The following is a 23,020-nucleotide window of genomic DNA, read 5'->3' on the forward strand; positions in this document are numbered from 1 at the left end:
CAAAACTTATGTGACTCGTTCTATCGAAGTATAAACTATGCTAGGGTATTGTAGTTTGAATTAGTATAACCATAACTGTGAACGCACATCCCTGAAATTCTCTTATCTCTATATTTATATATTGGTTCTATAATAAAATGTAAGTGAAATAAATTTAGTTGAATGTCGGATCCATTACTAGAAATAGTAAAAAAAACAAATGACACATTTATTAGTGGATGAACTAAAATAGCAAAATGAAACATTTATTGGTGGGCGGAAGGAGTGTAAAATTTGGGATCGACAACCCATGCCCCCACGCAATGCCACAACCCACCCCCACGTCATCATTCCCTTCATTTTCTGCACCACGCTCCAATTCTCACAACCGTGCGCCCCATTCCACGCCCCTCCCCAAGCCACAAATATTAAATTGCACTATTCACTAGTATTAACTATTTTAGTTGTAAAATTTAAAACAATGAACAATTATAACACAAAAAAATTCATTCAGTCATTACAAAAATTAAAATACAACTTCTAGAAATTAAAAATTCTAAATATTTGAAAAACCAAAATAACAAAAGTTCGAGAGTGATAAAAGTGGTGTAGAATAAAATCGTTGTAGAATAAAATAACCAAATTAACAGAACGTGCAGCCTGGCGAGGCACGCCACAACGGGGATGGGCGTCCCCACCCCAACTTAGGCACCTCACTCGTCCGCTCCTTGCGCCTGCCCTCCAACCATGGCTTCCATCCCCCACCGCATTTAGGGCACGTCATCCGATGAAAATAGAAAATGACTAAAATAATAGTACTCCACAAGAAAGTTATGTCCCACTCAAGATGGTCATATTCTTGAGTGACACGAGATTTTAGGAATGTTGTTAGGTGGAATAAAGTAGGGAGGAAAATGTTGTTGAATATTTTAATGAGGAGTGAGGAGAGATGAGGTTATTTTCAAAATTGGAAAGTGATCATCTTGATTGGGATAAACAAAAAATGAAAGGTGATCATCGTGAATGGGACAGATGGAGTAATAAATAGTACTCCCTCCATCCCATAATAGATGTCACACTTTCCTTTTTAGATTCTCCTACAAAAAATGTGACATTTTCATTTCTTGGAAAAAGTTATCTCTCACATTAATATAAATATACTATTTTCTCTCTTCATCTAACATACAAAACAACATCTCCTAAAATCTCGTGTCATTTCTTCAACTAAGTCATCTACTATGGGACGTAGGAAGTACTACTTCATATGTCCTACTTGACATTAATTTTCTTTTTTGCCATCCTCAATGACCCCCTTACATTTTATTATTTTTGGCAATGAAACTCACATTTCATTAATATATTTCACTTGGAGTACATTTTATTAAAAAAAAAATTATATTCATAAAAGTAGGACAATTTATATTCATTAAAGTAGGACTCATGGTTTCCTAAATTTTTTCCACTCTGGGTACGGAGCAAATTATTCCAAACAAGGACAAGGACAAGCTTCAAGATGCATGGTCCGAAAACACCTTCAAATTCATAGTCGAAGATCCATTTTCTGCAGCAATTTCTCTGGCCTCCCATCCTTCCTTTTCCAAACAAGGGACAAGGACAAACTTAGTCTAAAAACGCCTTCAAATTCATCGTGGAAGATCCATTTTCCGCCACAGCTTCTCCGGCCAATCCCTTCCATTTACTAGCATTGTTTCTGAATTCCACACTCTTCAAACCACCATCCATCACTTCCTCAACACATCTCCAAATCTCCTCACTCTCCACAATCCCATCCTCATTACCTCTAACCCTAACTCCAACTCTCCAAACATCCTCTATCATCTTCGCATTCGTCCCTTGATCCGTCCTACGAGGGAATGCCACGACAGGGACCCCACACGACAGGCTCTCCAGAGTCGAGTTCCATCCACAGTGTGTGACGAAGCATCCCAGCGATGGGTGCGTCAGCACCTCCAGCTGGGAGCACCACGTCACAATCTTCCCAATCTTATCCAAATCTTCTAAGCAGCTCAGCTTCTCCTCCTCTTCCTCCTCGCTTAGCATTACCCACAAAAAGGGCCTCCCAGAGCGAAGGAGGCTGGCCGCGATCTCCTCCATCTGTGGTTTCGGGAGCCTCAGTAGACTCCCGAACGCCACATAGACAACCGACGACTGCGGCTTCGAGTTCAGCCACTCGATGCAGTCGTCAGATTTCTCGTATAGGTCGCCGCCGAACGACTTCTCAGACGGATCCTCTCCACAGACGAAGGCGGAGGGGATCAGCGGTCCGACTCTGATCAGCTCGTAACGGTCGAACGCGCTGAGCGCTTCCGCCTCGAGCGAGTCGAAGGTGTTCACGAGCACCTTCGCCTTGCCCGGCTCGGCGTCGAGCAAGTCGAACTGCTCCTTAAACCCCTGAATCACAAAATTATCCAATTCCGAAGACGGAGGGAGGAGGAAGGAGGGAAGGTCGGCTTTCGAGAGCGGCGGAGCTCCGGGGATTTCGATTTTCCAGCCTGGATTATCCGATTTCTCGTTGATTTCGTCGGAAAATCCGTTGAAATAGTTGTAGTAAATGCACAAGACGGTGGCCGGTTGGACCCAGAGGAGCGCGCTGGGGATGTGGAGCTCACGCGCCACCTCCGTCGCCCAGGGGAGGAGGAGCGTGTTGACTAGGCACGTGACGGGGCGGCCCTCCTCCGCTGCGGCGGCGATGGCGCCTCTCAAGGCGGTGGAGCCGTTGCTTCGCATCGCGTCCATGAATTTATCAGCGTCGTCGCCGAGCTTGAAACCGTCGTCGGAGAAGGCGAGGAAGGTTAGGCCGTTGGTATCCGCCAAGCGGCGCCGCGCGGAGATGCAGGTGAGGAAGGTGACGTGGATGCCCATTTTTGTGAGCTTCTTTGCGAACTGGAGGGAGGGGTTGATGTGGCCTTGCACCGGAAACGTCACGAGGAGGACGTGGCGCTGTTCCATTGGTGGACAAGGATTTTTTATGGTTGTGAGTGTGGGATTTGAGTGTTTTGTTTATGAGTGTAAATATATATTGAATTCTTGAGGAGGCATGAGTGTGTGAGGTTTGCGGTGACGACAGGCACAAAAGCAAAGATGGATTTGAGTGTTTTGTTTATAAGTGTAAATATATAATTGTGGGGTTTAAATTTTACTCCCTCCGTGTCCACGATTAAGAATCTCATTTCTAGATGGCGCGGGTTTCAAGAAATGTTAAGAAAAATGGGTGGAAGAAAGTTAGTGGAATAGAGGTCCCACTTGTATATATTAGTTTTAAATGATATGTGAGTGGAATGAGTTAGTGGAATATAAGGTCTCTTTACCATTTATGGTAATTATGAACCGGGACTCTTATTCGTGGACGGACAAAAATAAAAAAACGGGACTCTTATTTGTGGACGGAGGAAGTATTAATGAATGAACCCCATGCAATTTGTAAATTTCAATATGGAGTATTTGAGAAGGCACATTTGATATACACCTTCCGTTTAATAATATGGGTATTTAAAATAACATGAGAAATTAACATATCATTGGTAAAATAAATAAGAAGAAAAGAGAACAATAGTTAAAATAGTGATAGTGGATAGTGAGACCTATATTATCACGTTATTATAAGAGTTAATGAATGGTATAAGTTAAATAAATTGATTTATATGTTAATGCGTTGAGAGCAACTTTCTATATATGGAAATGTCAACAGTTTTATGAAATGACGGAAATTGAAAGTGCACATTTTTATGGGACGAATAGATTAATTTGATATTTTCTTAATCCCATTATAAATGAAATGTTTTTCCTGAAGATGAGATTTAAAAAATTAAGTGGACTCACGTCTAAAATAGGTAACTTGCTTATAATAGATAGAAGGAAATACATATACTTAAAAAATTGTAATAAATATAAATGATAGTAATAAACAAAATATTACTATAAAAGGCGCAAAGGGCCAAGGAGAGGCATTTGCCCACCTGCATATGGGCTGGATCTGTTTATGAAAATTGGAATGTATAGAGAAAACGACAATCCAGATTAATTGCTTCGTGTACGTTTTTTTAATTATGCTTTTATACTTTTATAGTGACCGCCAATTGATTGATATAACCCATTTTATTTCATTTGATCAGTACGTTCATTGATATAACCCATTTTATTTCATTTGATCCGTACGTTCATTGATAAAACCCATTTTATTTCATTTTCTTTTTCAATATTATTTATTATATTATTAAATAATTAAGGACATAATTAAGGAGGAAGTAATTATACTTAACAGCTTAATTTGTTTGATGATGAAAGACGTGTATGATGAAAGATGTGTGCCATGTATATGTGTTTGTAGGTGGATAAGAATGGGATACGTGTTAAGAGACGTAATGTAAAATAATTCCGGGAGATAACAAGCAATTAAAATATTTGTTAGTAAACTAGTGCCTTTTCTGAAAAGATTGAATTTTGTAGTGTGGGTATTGCTACTGAGCTGTCAAGCTCACCTCACCCTTTTCTTCTACCCTGCAGGTTAAGTGATATAGTCTGTATTAGAGGAGCGTGGTGGCTGCATCCTTGACGAGTCACTAGTTTATTGTGGAAGTTTATAAAATGGTGACATGTTTTGTATAAATTTTTTTTCTGATAGTCTTTTTCTACTGCAAAGTTTGATATATTTTTTTTTTCGTGTAATGTAATTTATATATATATTCAAATAAAAAAAATGCATGAATGTCGGCGATACCAGGCGGTGACATTACCGTGTTCTGTGAGAAATATGATAATTTGAGCCCAAAAAGACACCAAAAAGTCGAAGATGGAAATCTGGAGCTTTCAAGCCGCCCAGCGGTCCGCTGCAACACAGCCAGCGACCGCTGGGGCCCAACGACCCCTGAGCCAGTAGCGGTCCGCTCCGGAGAAAGATGTGCTGAAACGAGAAACACGCTCAGCGACCGCTCTAAGAGTTTCCGAAGCTACGAGATTATTCACAGCGACCGCTGCAACACAGTGTAGCGACCGCTATCCTAGAGGCAGAGGTTACGGATCAACATGCAGCGAGCGCTGGCCAATGTGCTGAGGCCCGCTGCGAAAACGTGGTGCACAGAATTGACCTACTTTCTCCCCAATATTTACCAAACTTAGCCACCTTTTACCTTATTTGTTGCTGCTCGATTTTTATCCTATAAATACTCCCTCAAACCTCTTCATTAAGGATCTTCTTTGTGCCATATAATTCCAGAGCATAAATTGAGAGTTCTTCAATGTGCAAGAGGTTGAAGAATGAATCAAGAGAAGATCAATGCTACAAGGATTCAACCTTTGGATTTTATTGCTTTAGTTCTTATGTTCACTTTGTTTTCCCTTCATTCTATATTTTTAGCTTATTCAATTATGTGTAACTAAATTCATAGGTTTCTAAGGATGTGTTAGTAACGACTTTGGTTATACAAATTCGTTTTTTATTTAATATCCATTTTGTTTTTACTTCGTTTCTTCCCTAAGTTGTTCTATAATACTTCACGTTTGAGGGACACATTCGGTGATGATTTAACATAACTTGCTACATAATCGAGAGAGGAGGTTGGCGAGTTAGATCAACTTAGTAGACACTACAATTAACTTCCCTTAAAACGACACTGTTAATTGAGAGTGGGGCCTGTATAAGGGTCTTAGGAGCTTTTAGGAGTTACGGATCTAGGATTGACAACCCTAGTGTTAGTAATCCACGCTTGTGCCGCACGGGCAAAACTTATGTGACTCGTGATATCGAAGTATAAACTGTGCTAGGGTATTGTAGTTTGAATTAGTATAACCATAACTGTGAACGTACATCCCTGGAATTCTCTTATCTCTCATATTTTACCTCTTCAATTATCAGCAATTAGTTGTTTTATTGCTTTCAAGTTGTTTTTAGTTTTTAAAATCTTCAAAACTTTTGATTTTCCAAATAGTGAATGAAGCTCAGTAGAAGGTAGACATTCTGTGATTGTTTTTCCCGTGATCGATATTTGGTACTGACCTTTAGCTATACTATTCCTATTCTGTATACTTGCAGGTATTTATAGCGCTAATAAAAAGTGTATCAATAAGTAATGTAGGCATGAGTGTGTGATGTTTGGGGTGACGACTGACAAGTGCAAAATTAAAGATGAATTTTCCATGCTGTTTCAGTCATGAGGTTGAAGATCGAAAAGAGGTCTGCAAAATCATGCACGTGATAGAGAGAAGGTAAAGGTAAAGGTAAAGGTAAAGGTAAAGGAAAAGGAGAAGGAAAAGGAAAAGGAGAAGGGGAAGGGAAAGGGAAAGGTGGAATCATGATGCAATGGAATAAGCTTGCAACCATCCTTCAAATATTGACTTATCATGCAGCGAAAATTGTCATTTTGCTTAGTTATGGTTAGCTTGTGTTTCTAGCTAGGTCCTTGTTGAAAATAGAGTCAGAGATGCAATTAGATAATAAAAGATGGATATCTGTTCTATGCAACTCTCTTTTTTATATAGAGAATATTGTTTATAATTATGAAAGATCGAATCCAAAATTTTTAAATAATTGGAAAAAACGAGAAGATCGCTTGTAACTAATCACTCGTTATATTGACAATTTTAAAAAGGATATTTATGTGGTTTGAGATGGTCATTTCCGGGCATGAAACTAATTCTCAATCATGAAGGATGGCATGTGTGGTTGTTGACACCGCATTTATAGTTCAATCCATTAGATCAGTCTAACCATTTTACAAAAGGTTGAAACCCCAACCTTAAGAGCCTCTCACATCCTGGTCCGACAGTATTGTGAGATGTGCTAAATCAGGGTACGTAGTGATCCACGAAAGGAGAGGGCCTAACCCACTGCCTGCCAAAAGCCCACCTCCCAAGACTTCACATTTGTGTCTGAGAGATATTGCAACTACACGACAGTAGTGAGATTTGATCCTTGGCCAATCTTACAAATTTGCCCCTCCGAGACCAACTGGGCTGCCCCTGCGGCCAAAACTGTGTTAGGTAAACTTTTTATAGTGACTGATTCCACCGCATGTGGCCCCATACTCCAGAAACCGGCCTGGACCTACGGATTGGTTACCGCTTGCTCCTATGCATATGAGTTGTTTTTTTAAGGAAATTCAGTTCCACTGGTAATTGACTGAATGAGTCAAATCCCTCCTCCACTAAACTTAGTGGAAATAAATTTCCACTATTTTTGTTACTCAGTGAGTCCATGAGTCTGAGTCAAAATAATGTTGAATGATTATTAAAAGACATTGTACTAGATAAAAATAGCTAGGTCAAGTAATGGTCAATCTCTTAAATGTTTGTTATTCAAAGAGCTGAAAAGTCAATCAATATGTTTGCACTCCAAGTCATTAATTAGGCATTTTTGTTCTCTCTTGGATATGTGGCGGAAGCAAGTAAGTAGTGCAGATATATACCGACTTTTTTAATAGTACTATATACTAAAAGAGAGACTATTTAATTTTGATTTTAAATTCATTGAGCCATTTGCCCACAATCTCTATTTGCATCCAACCTCGTATTCTCCCCGTATCACATATTTTACTTAAATGAACTCCAAATAATAAAGTGTTAAGTACGTAGTTTCATATCTCTTAAAAGACCAAAGAATGATAAACGTAATATCTAAACAATTTTGAATGGAGTAGTATAAAATTAAACCATGCAATACATGAATTCCACCACTAATTTATAAGTTCGGTCAATTATCCAAATGCATGCGCAAAGGTGTGCTCAGCCATTGTCCATACGCGCGCGTACTCAATGCCTAAGCACGACGTTGCATAACTAGGAGCAGTGGCGAAGCCACATTGGGGCCAGGGCGGCCCATGGTCCCCCATCAATTTACTTATTTGACTATAATAGTAGTGATTTGGCTCCATCGTAAAAATTCAGACTTTACCACTTACTAGGAGCACTGCTGACCTTGCATGCGATCACAACTATATATGCTATTAGCATCAACTAGAAGCCATTTATCAAGCTAAAACGCGATAAGGAAGGAAAATGAGGCGACCACATCAATACCATTACCATACTTCAAGATGCATGCTCCAAAAACGCCTTCAAATTAACGGTAGAAGATCCATTTTCCGCCGCAGCTTCTCTAGCCAATCCCTTCCATTTATTAGCATTTTTTCTAAATTCCACACTCTTCAAACCACCTTCCATCACTTCCTCAACGCATCTCCAAATCTCCCCACTCTCCACAATCCCATCCTCATTACCTCTAACCCTAACCCCAATCCTCCACACATCCTCTACCATCTTCGCATTCGTCCCCTGATCCGTCCAATGAGGAAACGCCACGACCGGGACCCCACACGACAGGCTCTCCAGAGTCGAGTTCCATCCACAGTGCGTAACAAAGCATCCCAGGGAGGGGTGAGTCAGCACCTCGAGCTGGGAGCACCACGTCACGATTTTCCCAATCTTATCCAAATCTTCTAAGCAGCTCAACTTCTCCTCCTCCTTCTCCTTCTCCTCGCCTCGCATTACCCACAAAAACGGCCTCCCAGAGCGAAGGAGGCCGGCCGCGATCTCCTCTGTCTGTGCCTTCGGGAGCTTGAGCAGGCTCCCGAACGACACGTACACCACCGACGACTGCGGCTTCGAGTTCAGCCACTCGATGCAGCCGTCGGATTTAACAAAGAGGTCGCCGCCGAACGACTTGTCCGACGGACCCTCGCCGTTGACAAAAGCAGAGGGAATCAACGGTCCGACTCCGATCAGCTCGTAGCGGTCGAGCGCGCCGAGCGCTTCCGCCTCGAGCGAGTCGAAGGTGTTCACGAGCACCTTCGCCTTGCCCGGCTCGGCGTCGAGCAAGTCGAACTGCTCCTTAAACGCCGAAAGCGCAAAATTATCCGCTTCCGAAGACGAAGGGAGGAGGAAGGATGGAAGGTCCGTTTTGGAGAGCGGCGGAGCTCCGGGGATTTCGATTTTCCAGCCTGGATTATCCGATTTTTGGGTGATTTCGTCGGAAAATCCGTTGAAAAAGTGGTAGTAAATGCTGAAGACGGTGGCCGGTTGGATCCAGAGTTGCACGGTGGGGATGTGGAGCTCACGCGCCACCTTGGTCGCCCAGGGGAGGATGAGCGTGTAGACTAGGCACGTGACGGGGCGGCCCTCCTCCGCTGCGGCGGCGATGGCGCCTCTCAAGGCGGTGGAGCCGTGGCTTCGAATCGCGTCGATGAACATATTGGGGTCGTCGCCGAGCTTGTAACCGTCGTCGAATCCAAGGAAGGTTAGGCCCTTGGTGTCCGCCATGCGCCGGCACACGGAGAGGCTGGTGGCGAAGGTGACGTGGATCCCCAATTTTATGAGCTTCTTTGCGAATTGGAGGGAGGGGTTGATGTGGCCTTGCGCCGGAAAGGTTACTAAGAGGACGTGGCGATTTTCCATTGGTTTTGTATTAGCAAAATGAGTGATGGATTGGGAGTGTGGGATTTGAGGGTTTGGTACAATATATTGAAGGAATATTTGTTTGAGCTGCCGACAGAGAAGTACAAAATCAAAGATGTATTTTGCTTGCTGGTTTGATTGAAGATAAAAGTTATGGGGTTGAGATAATCTTAATGAATGAACCACATGTAATTTGTAATAACATGACATGTGAGGTGGTTTGAGTGTGACAGTGCCGAGATATGAGACAATGTAATTCGGTTATTTTTTTGTGACATATTAATTCATTGCATCATTTATCGGGTCATGATTTAGCTGATCGGATCCATCTAAATTTAGTTAGATAAAAATAGTTTAGTAAATATATATAAATACTACTAAAATATTATAGTAATAAATATCTATTTTCATTCACGTTTTAAAATCTCATTTTTGCTCAATGCATATTTTAAGAATAAGAAGAAAACGGGTGAAAAAGTTAATAAAATGTGAATCTCCATATATATATTGTATTAGTTTGTGATGGAATTTAACTCTAATTATTTAGTGGATGGTGAGCTCCACTTATAATTCAAAAATAGAAAAAATTACTATAAAACTAGACATTGATACGTGGACGTCTCGAAATTACAAGGGATAACTGCTTTTAAAGTCACAAACTTTCCATGAATTCTGGTTTTTCCCACGAATTTTAAAAAGTTCGTGTAATGTCACGAACTTTATTGTCGGTTGTCATTTTCCCATGTCAGGTTTTCCGGTCTAATTCAAACTGTTCGTTTCCTATTAAGACAATGTCCAAATTATTTTATCTTACTATCATTATCTTCGTCTTTGAAATAGCTTCGCGTGGGTACCTTGTACGCCTCAATCGGAACTCGGATGAAGAAGTTATGGCCATTATGATGGTACAAGGTCGCACAAAGGTCGCAGCCTTCATCAAATGGCCATAACTTCTTCATCCGAGTTCCGATTGAGGCGTACAAGGTACCCACGCGAAGCTATTTCAAAGAAGAAGATAATGATAGTAAGAAAAAATAATTTGGACATTGTCTTAATAGAAAACGAACAGTTGAATCAGACCGAAAAACCTGACATGGGAAAATGACAACCGACAGTAAAGTTTGTGACATTACACGAATTTTTTAAAGTTTGTCGGAAAAACCGGAATTCATGGAAAGTTGGTGACTTTAAAAGCAGTTACCCCAAATTACAAAACAGAAAATTATTTCATGTACGGAGTCAATATTATACAAAAAAAAATATCACTCCCTATGTTGGCCCTAATAGACTCATATTCTTACTTCTTACTCGGGACATTACAATGTAATATAATCATTTCTATTTTTAAATGATTGACGCATTTAATATACCTTATGTTACTCTTTTTTCTATCTATTCTTTTAAAAAAAAATTATTTTATTCTATTTTTACCTATTTCCTTCATGATATCTTTTACTCCTCCGTTCTAAGGAAGATGACCTCTTCTTTGGATGACACGGGATTTTATATAACTTTAGTTTATGTGTTAGGTGGAGAGAGTAAAGTAAAAGAGAGGAAATAAAATAGAAATAAAAGTATTTCCAATTTTAGCAATGAGTCATCTTGATTGAGACAAACTAAAAAGGAAAGCGAGTCATCTTCGGTGGGACGGAGGGAGTAATTTCTCTTTCTTAGTACACTAAACATTTATTTTCTAATTTACATGATGAAAATAATTATTTCTATTATCTTTGAATGAAAAGAAAAATTACTTTCTCTATCTAAGTGATGAGCTTTTTTAAACACTTACTTTGAAAAAATAATGCTCCTTTCGATCCACAAGAATATGCACTCTTTCATTTTTAGTCCGTACCATAAGAATATGTATTTTCTAATTTTAGAAAGTCTTTTCCGTCTAATGGAATGAAACTCATTTTCTACTAATAATAGTTTAAATGCTTTTTCTCTCTATTACTTTACAAGTTTTAATCTAAATCCAAAGTGTATATTTTTTTTAGACAGAGGAGTATACTAAATAGTGAAAGTTAATAAGAGAGTACTCCCTCCGTCCTCGATTAAGAGTCACACTTTGACCGGACACAAGTTTTAAGAAAATTTAAGAAAAGTTGGTTGAAAAAGTTAATGGAATGTGAGACCCATTTTTTAAAATTGGTTTTATAATAAAATGTGAGTGAATTGAGTTATTAGAATGTGAGACCTACTTATTATTCATGGTAAAAATGAAGTGTGACTCATAATTGAAAACAGACCGAAATAAAAAAGTGTAACTCTTAATCGGGGACGGAGTAAATAATAACGGAATGAAAAGCTAAAAGTTTATGAATGGACAAAAACGTTTGTTATTTAAACAGGCATAAAATTCAGTGCAAAACTTTCAAAACAAATTAGTTTCAATCCAATTTTTTAACCCTTTTTTAAATATTTTGTTCTCCTCGCCGATCACCCGTATAAAAATCATACGTCTACTCTATTTTTGATGTCTTGGTGTCTCTAGATTTGTGCTGCAAGTTCTAGAAATTTAAAATTACAAATCCTAAAACTTCAAAAATTACAACTCCTAAAAATTTTAAAAACTAAAGAAAAAGTTTGAGAGTATAGGAGTGGTGTAGAATAAAATCGGTGCAGAATGAATATATATAGAGGTATGCCTGTCAAAATAGATATCAAACCCAAAAAGTCGGATAATTGGATATCCGAAATTTAATTTTTTAGGTATCGGATCGGGATCGGGTAGTGAGAATTTTGGATTATCGGGTTACCCGATATCCGATCGGGTATACCCGAATTATCCGATTTATCCGATTTATTTTCTAAAATTAATAAATTATATTTTTATTATAATTAAATGTAATTTAATTTCTTAACTACGATTTAATTAATACTTAATATTTAGCATATAAGATATGTAATTTAATTTTTTAATTACATTTTAATTTCATTGACTTGTGATATTTTGAATTTTTGATGATATTATTGTTAGATCTTGAATTCTTATGAATTATTGAACTGTGATATTTATGAAGGATGAATAAAAGATGTTAATATGTACTATAACTTATGAATTTTGTATTTTTCAAAGTTTGTAGTTATTTTCTTTTAAATTCGAACTACTACAAGAATCTTGTATTCCTATAAATTTGTAGTTATTTTCTCTTAAATTCGAGCTATTATAAGAATTTTGTATTTCTAAAAGTTTGTAATTATTTTTACTTGAATACTAGTATTTCAACTTTGTATTAAATTTGAATTAAATAATATTAAATAAATTCTAAAAATTTGTAGTTAGTTTTCAAAAGAAATTTTTAAAAAAATTCAAAATCACAATTGGGACTGAATATTCGATTTTTCGGGACTGGATACCCGAGTCGGGTATCGGGTACCCGAAATCAAATTCGGGTCGGGTATCGGATATTGGATTTTGGGAATTTCGGGACCGGGTACCCGAAAATTTCGGATGGGATATCCGCGGGTACCCAATTTGACAGGCCTAATAGAGGAATTAATTAATATTGTTAAAAATTTTAATTACAATTAATAAACTAAAAAATTGGGCTGTGTAGCATCGCTGGCTGCACAATGCGTGCGGCCTAGAGAGTCGCACTGTAACGGGGCCGGGCATCCCATCCCCCACCGCATTTGGGGCACGACATCCACTGAAAAAAACAGAAAATGAAAAAATAGTACTCCCGTTGTCCGTCATTAGGAGTCTCAATTTCTTTGTACGTGGTCCATTCACCATTAGAAGTCCCGGTTTATTTTTACTATATATGGTAGATAGACCTTATATTCTAGTAACACATTTAACTCACATTTGATTATAAAAATAAAATAGTTTCAATACTGTTTTTTTAAACTCACTTTCATATATATTGATTAAAATTCGTGCGGAACAAAAATAAGAATCCAAATGACGGACGAAGAAGAGAGTATTTATTATAAGAAAGCTAGGAAATTCTATTCCACAAAGACAAGTACAGACTTCAAGATACATGGTCAAAAAACGTCTTCGAATTTATAGTGGAAGATCCATTTTCCGCCGCAGCTTGTCTAGCCAATCCCTTCCATTTGATAGCATTGCGTCTAAATTCCAAACTCTTGAAACCACCATCCATCACTTCCTCAACACATCTCCAAATCTCCCCACTCTCCACAATCCCATCCTTGTTACTTCTAACCCTAGTCCCAGTCCCCCACACATCCTCTATCATCTTAGCATTCGTCCCTTGATCCGTCCAATGGGGAAACGCCACGACAGGGACACCACACGACAGGCTCTCCAGAGTCGAGTTCCACCCACAGTGACAAAGCATCCCAGCGAGGGATGCGTCAGCACCTCGAGCTGGGAGCACCACGTCACAATTTTCCCAATCTTATCCAAATCTTCTAAGCAGCTCAGCTTCTCCTCCTCCTTCTCCTCCTCCTCGCTTAGCATTACCCATAAAAACGGCCTCCCAGAGCGAAGGAGGCCTGCCGCGATCTCCTCCATCTGTGGCTTCGGGTGCCTCAGCAGGCTCCCGAATGCCACATAGACAACCGACGACTGCGGCTTCGAGTTTAGCCACTCGATGCAGTCATCGGATTTCTCGTATAGGTCGCCGCCCGACGGATCCTCTCCGCCGATGAAGGTGGAGGGGATCAGCGGTCCGATTCCGATCAGCTCGTAACGGTCGAACGCGCCGAGCGCTTCCGCCTCGAGCGAGTCAAAGGTGTTCACGAGCACCTTCGCCTTGCCTGCCTCGGCATCGAACAAGTCGAACTGCTCCTTAAGCGCCGGAAGCACAAATTTATCCGCTTCCGAAGACGAAGGCAGGAGGACGGAGGGAATGTCGGCTTTCGAGAGCGGTGGAGCTCCGGGGATTTCGATTTTCCAGCCGGGATTTTCCGATTTCTCGTTGATTTCGTCGGAAAATCCGTTGAAATAGTGGTAGTATATGCACAAGACGGTGGCCGGTTGGACCCAGAGGAGCGCGCTGGGGATGTGGAGCTCACGCGCCACCTCCGTCGCCCATGGGAGGAGGAGCGTGTGGACTAGGGACGTGACGGGCCGACCCTCCTCCGCTGCGGCGGCGATGGCGCCTCTCAAGGCGGTGGAGCCGTGGCTTCGCATCGCGTCCAAGAATGTCTTGGCGTCGTCGCCGACCTTGTAACCGTCGTCGAATCCGTCGGAGAAGGTGAGGAAAGTTAGGCCCTTGGTGGCGGCGGTCTCGGCCATTCGCCGCCGCGCGGAGATGCAGGTGAGGAAGGTGACGTGGATGCCCATTTTTATGAGCTTCTTCGCGAACTGGAGGGAGGGGTTGACGTGGCCTTGCACCGGAAACGTCACGATGAGGACGTGGCGCTGTGCCATTGGTGGAGAAGGATTTTGTATGAGCTAAAAAGAGTGCTTGATTTCGCGAGTATAAATATTGTCATAGATGCTACACCCAAAATACAAATTCAACTACAGCAGTACTCCTCCGTGTCTGATTAGGAATTACACTTTGACTGGGGCATGTGTTTTAAGAAATGTAAAAAAAATTTAGTTGAAAAAGTTAGTAGAACGTGAGACTCACTTTTTTATATTGGTTTTATAATAAAATGTGAGTGAAGTGAGTTAGTGGAATGTGAGACCTTCTTACCATTTATGGTAAACATGAAGTGTGACGCTTAATTGGGGATGAACCCCGAAATGAAAAAGTATGACTCTTAATCGAGGACGGAGGAAGTACTATATTAGCTTGTTTACCCCACCATTAAGGTTATTTTATTCCTTTCAAATTAACTGTGCTACGGCTTGCGGGCTAGTCAAATATTATAATTGGAAAAGAAAAAGTGATTTATTAAAACCGAAAATAAAATGTTTTGTTTTACTTGGAACAAATTACAAAGGAAAATATGTTATCTTAGTCTTACGACATTCCTAATTACTAGTATTACACTAAATTCAAATTCATTTTAATGTACATGTCACATTAAATATTGATTTTACTCCAATCATTTATATTAAACTCAAATTTAAAAGAATATGCTACTCATTTACTTTTTAATCATACTACTCATATTTTATCTAAATTACACACTAACTCCATGACACTTTGTCAAAAACTTAAATTTAACTAAATAATACTATAATACTAAGATTTATTAGTTAATATAAATATTATGAAATTTAGAATTAATAAATAAAAACATTGCATGATTTAGAAATTTTTTTAAAAATGTGTAGTATTAGGCATAAGATTAATTAATATTAATACTAATAGTCATAACTAATCAATATTAAAGGCATAACTAACCAATATTTGGATTGCTATTTTAAAAAACGTGTAGTATTAGGCATAATATTAATTTAACTAATATAGACCAGCCCATTAATTAATAACTAAACGGTTATTAATATAATGCAAGTTTTAAGTTTTGTAGTACGGTTGGAAATGAGTTTAACTAACGAGAAAGTATTATCTACTATTTCATCAAAAAATATTACTACCTTTGTCCCTCAAAATTTGTTTCATTTTACCATTTTTGTCCATCCCCCAAAATTTGTCTCATTTTACTTTTATTATTTTTGATAGTGGACTTCATATTTCACTACTCATTCCTACTCACATTTTATTATAAAATTAATATATAAAAGTAGGACCAACAATCTACTAACTTTTTCTATTCACTTTCTATTATATTTCTTAAAACTCGTGTCGGGTCAAAGTGGGACAAATTTTAGGGGGACGAAGTTAGTATAACCTATTGATTCATATCAATTAAGGGTCATATGTGGTTGGGCCAAAATACAAATTCAACTATTAGGCATTGATTCATACTTCTTCCGTCCCAGATAATTTGTCTCAGTTCCATTTTTACACTCATTTTGCAAAAATAATAATAAATAGTTAAAGTGGAGATAAAGTAAAGTAAAAGAGAGAATAATGTAGAGAATAGTCTTATCTACATTATTGTTTCTCTTATTTTACTTTCTCTCAACTTTATCTATTTATTATTATTTTTGTAAAACGCGTGTGAAAAATGAATTAGGACAAATTATCTGGGACGGATGGAGTATCAATTAAGGGTCATATGTGGTTGGGCCAAAATGCAAATTCAACTATTTGGCCCATTTACTCATTTATTGAGCCACTAACCTATTTATTGAGCAAACCTTAGTAATCTAGATGTGATAATTGTGTCTCTCGACTCTAGTTTTTTAATATGAGTGAATTAAATTTTGGTACCTAAATTTTGGATTGGTATTAAAAGTGACGTAACACTTAAGGTTTAATATGAGTGAATTCTTTACTTACCAAATTACCCCTTACTATGTTTGCTGATATATATGTATGGGATTTGCTACGCTAAAGTGTCATTTATGAGACGCTGATTGTGAGCAACAATTTTTCTTCATTTTTTTTTTCCTTTCCATTTTTCATCTTCTTTTACTAATCGTCTTTCCCAAGCAAATATATCTCTCAAAATTCAGGACATTATCAATTAACATAATCACAATCACAATCAAATACCAGTATTGTTAGGTTTGGTATACTGAAAAGCATGTTTCGAGCAAGTTTCGCTCGAATAGAATCTTGCTTGTATACGTAAAACTCTATAATCCACTTTTAACCCGATTAAGTATTATTCGAGCAGTTTCGCACGAATAGAATCAGTATATTATTATATTGTGTTTGCTTGTGCATTTATAAGATGTTTTACAAACATTTAAATGTATAAGAAGCAACAAAATCTAAGTCTTTTGCTTAGTAGACTAGTTGTGGGCGTCGTCCACTTTAAGGTAACACAGTTGGTTCTATGCAATGCTTTGCAAAAAAAAAAAAAAAGAATTTCACAACCTAGACGATAGGCTTAGACTACCTATCGTGAAAGGTTGCAATGTCGGTTCGATTATTTCTAAGCCTTTCTGAAATAAGATGACGTTGGTGTGGTATAGCACTGAATGGATCTAACAGCAAGACGTGTCTTCATGCTATCTACTGAAAGACTAGGTCTTGATAAAATAACTATTTCTTAATCTACATACGTTAGCATTGAGCATACGGTATTGATTATGCACTACTTTGACTTATCAAATGGTGCGGGTTTTTCGCAACCCAATAATCCTGATATATTGGGTAGTGGTGATTAATATCTAGCGGTGCTAGGATTGCTATTATGTTGAATCGTGCACGAGGTGAGTCTCGTTTGATAATGTCCTCAAGAGGAGTTCGAACAAGGTTTTATTATTCGGGAAACTGGCCAGTTGGAGTTTTATTACTCTATGAATAATAAATAAGTGTTTCTTGCGAAGTCCACTTTTGGAATTAATAAGATGTTAATTAATTAAGTCCATAGCAAACATTAATTAATTAATGGACATTTATATCTTAAGCGCGGGAAATAAATAATATAAATAACGGAAATCCGGATTACTTATAATTTCAGATTTGGATGGGGAGTGTAATATTACTTCTGTAGTGGCTGCTCGTAATATTCCAATATAAGCTTATATTAAATTATGAGTTCAATTTAATTAGTAAAAAGTTAATTAAAGGAGCCCATATCCAAAACCTTTCATAGATCTCTGACTGGGCCCAATATGAACTTAATATAAATAGGAGAATAAATAAGACAAAAATCACTTTTCCAAGATTGAAAAATAGCATCTCTCTCTTCTCTTTAGTAGGAGACGATTTTTTCTTGATTTTCTCTTCCGTGAGATTTTCAGCTCTCCTTCGTGAAAAAGTTCTGTCTTCTTTATTCGAGTCCTAGTATTTTGATAAGATCAGTCCACTCTGATATCGGAATACAGTTCGGGAACCAGTCAGAAGATCCGTGGTCTAGTATTGAATATTTTCACGTGGAGAAGGCGCGAGCAATCGACGATTCTTTGGAGAATCAAATCGGTAACTCTAAATCGTAGTATTCATGTTTAGGATTTACTTTCTATGAGCATGAATTATTTGCGTTTTAGCATGCAATTATCAGTTTAACATGTGAATTGATTAATCGCATAACCAGTCAAATAGATTCTTATCTGATTTTTTTATTTTGTACTAGTCTTTCGTTGTTCAAGGGTCACCAAACCCCATCAAGTATTCCTTTATAAATGAGCTGACCCATCGATTTCTAGAGCCACTTTCTTATCAAGGCAGACTGCATCCACCGTTAAGGTTTATCTCCCCATGAACTTGAGCCTCCCAATCGGTAGCGGAAGCAATCGAAGCAAGATAAACCAAATAAATATTCTGGCTTATATGTAAACAACGAACACAAAGAATGAGAGAGAAGAGATTCTAGATTATAAAACATGGGGATGAACTGAAAAAAAAAAAAAAAAAAAAAAAAAAAAAAAAACAAAACAAAGAAAAAGCGTTGCTTACGTGGACCATCGCTCACGGTCAGCACTACTCCATAGTTTCCATTGTTTAAATCTACAAACAAACTTTATTCTTGATATTTAACTATACCATCAAATTAATTCTCTATATCTAGCTTCCACGGTGTATATACATATGCTAATATGCAGCATGTAAATCTAGCTATACAAATGCTATTTTTTCAATATCTACATAATAAATTTTATAATCGACTAATGGTATATACTGATCGGCAATATGAGGTTGTATGCCCAATCAATATGACAATTAGAATATTGTCGTACTTTCTCCGTCTCAAGGAAGATGACTCATTTCTTGGGTGGCACGGGATTATGCAAATTTATTTTGTGTGTTGAGAGGAGAGAGTAAATTAAGAGAGAGAAAATAAAGTAGAGATAAAGGTGTTTCCATTTTAAGTAATGAGTCATCTTTGTTGGGACAAACTAAAAAGGAAAGTGAGTCATCTTCAATGGGACAGAGGGAGTACATTTTAATTAATACTCCCTCCGTCCCATAAAAGTTGAGACAAAACTTTTGGGCACGGAGATTAAGAATTTATATTAAATAAATAGGAGATATGAAAAAAGTAGGAAAGATAAGAGAAGTAAAATAAATGATGGAATAAAGTAAGAGTGATTAGATGTTTTGTTTTTTGTTAAAAAAAGGAAATGACTCAACTTTGTTGGGACGGACTAAAAAGGAATACGACTCAACTTTTATGAGACGGAGGGAGTAAATGAGAGTTTAAATCTACTTATAATTCTAAAATATGGAAAAAAGTTTATATACTCTCTCCGTCCCACCGAAGATGACCCACTTTCCTTTTTTGTCCGTCCCAACCAAGATGACCCCTTTCTTATTTAGGAAATATTTAAAATACTCAATAATCATTTCCCTCTCTTACTTTATTCATCTCTCCTACTTTTAAACACCCAATAACTTTTTCTCTCACTTACTTTTTTCATCTCTCCTACTTTTAAACATCAACAACCTTTTACTTCTCTTACTTTATTCATCTCTCCTACTTTTAAACACCCAACAACTTTCTCTCTCCCTTTTTAAATACTTTAAAATTAACATGCATAAAATCCTGTGCCGTCCCAAGAAGAGGTCATCTTCCTTGGGACGGAGGGAGTACATAATACATATACATGAAAACATTAAATAATTTAAAACCAAAAAAAAACAAAGTTTGAGAGATGTAGAATAAAATCAGTGTAGAATGTATATATATAGTGGAATAAATTAAAGTTTAGAATTAAAAAAAAAATGGGTTGCGGTCCATCGCAGGCCCCACAACGCTAGCGAGCCGCACAGCAACGAGGCGGGCGTCCCACCGGCCCCAACTTAGGCACCTCACCCGTCCAACAATGGCCTCCCATCCCTCCTATTCCAAACAAGGACAATCTTCAAGATGTATGGTCCAAAAACGCCTTCAAATTTATGGTGGAAGATCCATTTTCCGCCACGGCTTCTCTGGCCAATTCCTTCCATTTACTAGCATTGTTTCTGAATTCCACACTCTTAACTCCACCATCCATCACTTCCTCAACACATCTCCAAATCTCCTCACTCTTCACAATCCCATCCTCATTACCTCTAACTCTAACTCCAATCCTCCAAACATCCTCTATCATCTTCGCATTCGTCCCCTGGTCGGTCCAACGAGGGAACGCCACGACTGGGACCCCACACGACAGGCTCTCCAGAGTCGAGTTCCATCCGCAGTGCGTGACAAAGCATCCCAGTGATGGGTGCGTCAGCACCTCGAGCTGGGAGCACCACGTCACGATTTTCCCAATCTTATCCAAATCTTCCAAGCAACTCAACTTCTCCTCCTCCTTCTCCTTCTCCTCACCACGCGTTACCCACAAAAACGGCCTCCCAGAGCGAAGGAGGCCGGCCGCGATCTCCTCCATATGTGGCTTCGGGAGCCTTAGCAGGCTCCCGAATGCCACATAGACAACCGATGACTGCGCCTTCGAGTTTAGCCACTCGATGCAGTCGTCGGATTTCTCGTATAGGTCGCCACCGAACAACTTCTCCTCCGACGGATCCTCTCCGCCAATGAAGGCGGATGGGATCAGCGGTCCGACTCTGATCAGCTCGTAACGGTCGAACACGCCGAGCGCTTCCGCCTCGAGTGAGTCGAAGGTGTTGACGAGCACCTTCGCCTTGCCCGGCTCGGCGTCGAGCAAGTCGAACTGCTCCTTAAACGCCGGAAGCGGAATCTTATCCAATTCCGGAGACGAAGGGAGGAGGACGGAGGGAATGTCGGCTTTCGAGAGCGGCGGAGCTCCCGGGATTTCGATTTTCCAGCCGGGATTTTCCGATTTCTCGTTGATTTCGTCGGAAAATCCGTTGAAATAGTGGTAGTATATGCACAAGACGGTAGCCGGTTGGACCCAGAGGAGAGCCCTGGGGATGTGGAGCTCCCGCGCCACCTCCGTCGCCCAGTGGAGGAGGAGCGTGGTGACTAGGCACGTGACGGGGCGGCCCTCCTCCGCTGCGGCGGCGATGGCGCCTCTCAAGGCGGTGGAGCCGTTGCTTCGCATCGTTTCGTTGAATTTGTTGGCGTCGTCGCCGAGCTTGAAACCGTCGTCGAATCCGTCGGAGAAGGCGAGGAAGGTTAGGCCCTTGGTATCCGCCAAGCGGCGCCGCGCGGAGATGCAGGTGGCGAAGGTGACGTGGATGCCCATTTTTATGAGCTTCTTTGCCAACTGGAGGGAGGGGTTGACGTGGCCTTGCGCCGGTAACGTCACGAGGAGGACGTGGCGCTGTTCCATTGGTAGAGAAGGATTTTGTATGTGCTAAAATGAGTGCTTGATTTCTGTGTTTTGAGCGAGTATAAATATTGTCATAGATGCAGTACTATATTAGGCTCCATTAGGGTAATTTTAATCCTTTCAAATTAACTGTGCTACGGCTTGCGGGCCAGTCAAATGAAAGAAAAAGTGATTTATTAAAATCGAATAAAACGTTTTATTTTAGTTGGAATTTGATAAGTTAGTAATGTCTAGATATAGATACTTACTCCCTCCGTCCCGGATAATTTGACTCACTTTGACCGAGCACGGGTTTTAAGAATTGTAATGAAAAGTGGGTTGAAAAAGTTAGTGGAATGTGGGTCCTACCTTTATATATTAGTTTTATAATAAAATGTGAGTAGGAATGAATTAGTGAAATATGAGGTTCACTACAAAAAATGGTAAAAGTGAAGTGGGACAAATTATGTGGGACGGACCGAAATGAAAAACTGGGACGAATTATCTGGGACGGAGGGAGTATATAACTATTTCTAAGTGTTTGATATCATAATTAACCTATAATGTCAGCCCGTGGTTTTCTCTATGGCCCATCCGAGCCTGCAAATTTTTCCTTAAAATACAAAGATATGTATCTCAGGTCGGATAGCATTTCTATCTCATTTATTATGATTTATTAATACAAAATCTAGATAATATCTTGTCTACCAAACAACAACGAAAAACCTTCATCCGAACTTATCTTGACACGAAGGACGCATTTCTTATCTTATTTAACAAATCTTGTTATATCTCATCTTTCTTATCAAACGAGCCCTAAAATTATTATTACACTAAATTCAAATTCATTTTAATATAAATATCACATTAAATATTAATTTTACTTCAATATTACTAACAGTCATAACTAATCAATATTAAAGACATAACTAACCAATATTTAGGTTGTTTGTTATTTTAAAAAAACGTGTAGTATTAGGGCATAATATTAATTTAACTAATATAGATCAGCCCATTAATTAATAACTAACGGTTATTAATAAAATTGAAGTTTTAAGTTTTGCGTACTGTTGGAAATGATCTTCACAGAAGTGAATGGAGTTATCTATTACTATTTCATAAAAAAATATTATGACCTATTGATATACTATCAATTAAGGGTCGACTGACCCTACCGCCGATCCATTCATTCTGCCAAATTCGAGCTTCACCGCAGCTCCACTGCAACCCTAGAGAGCATAATAAGATAAGAAGACCGAGCATATGCTCATATTTGCATATTCGTAGTCTGAGTTGAATAGGAATCCAATGGAATAAATGAAGTGTTAGTTTGGGGTCATATGTGGTTGGGCCAAAAATACAAATTCAACTATTAGGCCCATTTACTCATTTATTGAGCCACTAACCTATTTATTGAGCAAACCTTAGTAATCTAGAGTGGGATTCGGTTTTTAAGATAAAATAATATCAAGATACAATATAAGATTGAATTGTGAGATTATTTTAGTCATAGGGATGATGGATGAT

General features: G+C 38.8%; 3 protein-coding genes and 1 pseudogene across 3 annotated transcripts; all 4 read right to left on the bottom strand.

Moving 5' to 3' along the window:
* Nucleotides 1–1,356: 1,356 nt before the first annotated feature.
* LOC125218719 (UDP-glycosyltransferase 75C1-like) lies at nt 1,357–3,118 on the bottom strand. The gene has a single exon (XM_048120462.1). It carries the CDS (start codon nt 2,947–2,949, stop codon nt 1,600–1,602), a length of 1,350 nt encoding a protein of 449 aa, XP_047976419.1. The 5' UTR covers nt 2,950–3,118; the 3' UTR covers nt 1,357–1,599.
* Nucleotides 3,119–7,547: 4,429 nt separating this feature from the next.
* LOC125218703 (UDP-glycosyltransferase 75C1-like) lies at nt 7,548–9,594 on the bottom strand. Its single transcript, XM_048120444.1, has one exon. The coding sequence runs from the start codon at nt 9,592–9,594 to the stop codon at nt 8,023–8,025; it is 1,572 nt and encodes a 523-aa protein (XP_047976401.1). The 3' UTR covers nt 7,548–8,022.
* A 3,702-nt stretch (nt 9,595–13,296) lies between these two features.
* On the bottom strand, nt 13,297–14,912 carry LOC125218710 (annotated as a pseudogene).
* A 5,016-nt stretch (nt 14,913–19,928) lies between these two features.
* LOC125209152 (UDP-glycosyltransferase 75C1-like) lies at nt 19,929–21,718 on the bottom strand. The gene has a single exon (XM_048108793.1). It carries the CDS (start codon nt 21,512–21,514, stop codon nt 20,138–20,140), a length of 1,377 nt encoding a protein of 458 aa, XP_047964750.1. The 5' UTR covers nt 21,515–21,718; the 3' UTR covers nt 19,929–20,137.
* Nucleotides 21,719–23,020: the final 1,302 nt, after the last annotated feature.

The sequence above is a fragment of the Salvia hispanica genome, chromosome 1 (assembly GCF_023119035.1).
Source record: "Salvia hispanica cultivar TCC Black 2014 chromosome 1, UniMelb_Shisp_WGS_1.0, whole genome shotgun sequence".
In the NCBI taxonomy this organism is placed as follows: domain Eukaryota; kingdom Viridiplantae; phylum Streptophyta; class Magnoliopsida; order Lamiales; family Lamiaceae; genus Salvia; species Salvia hispanica.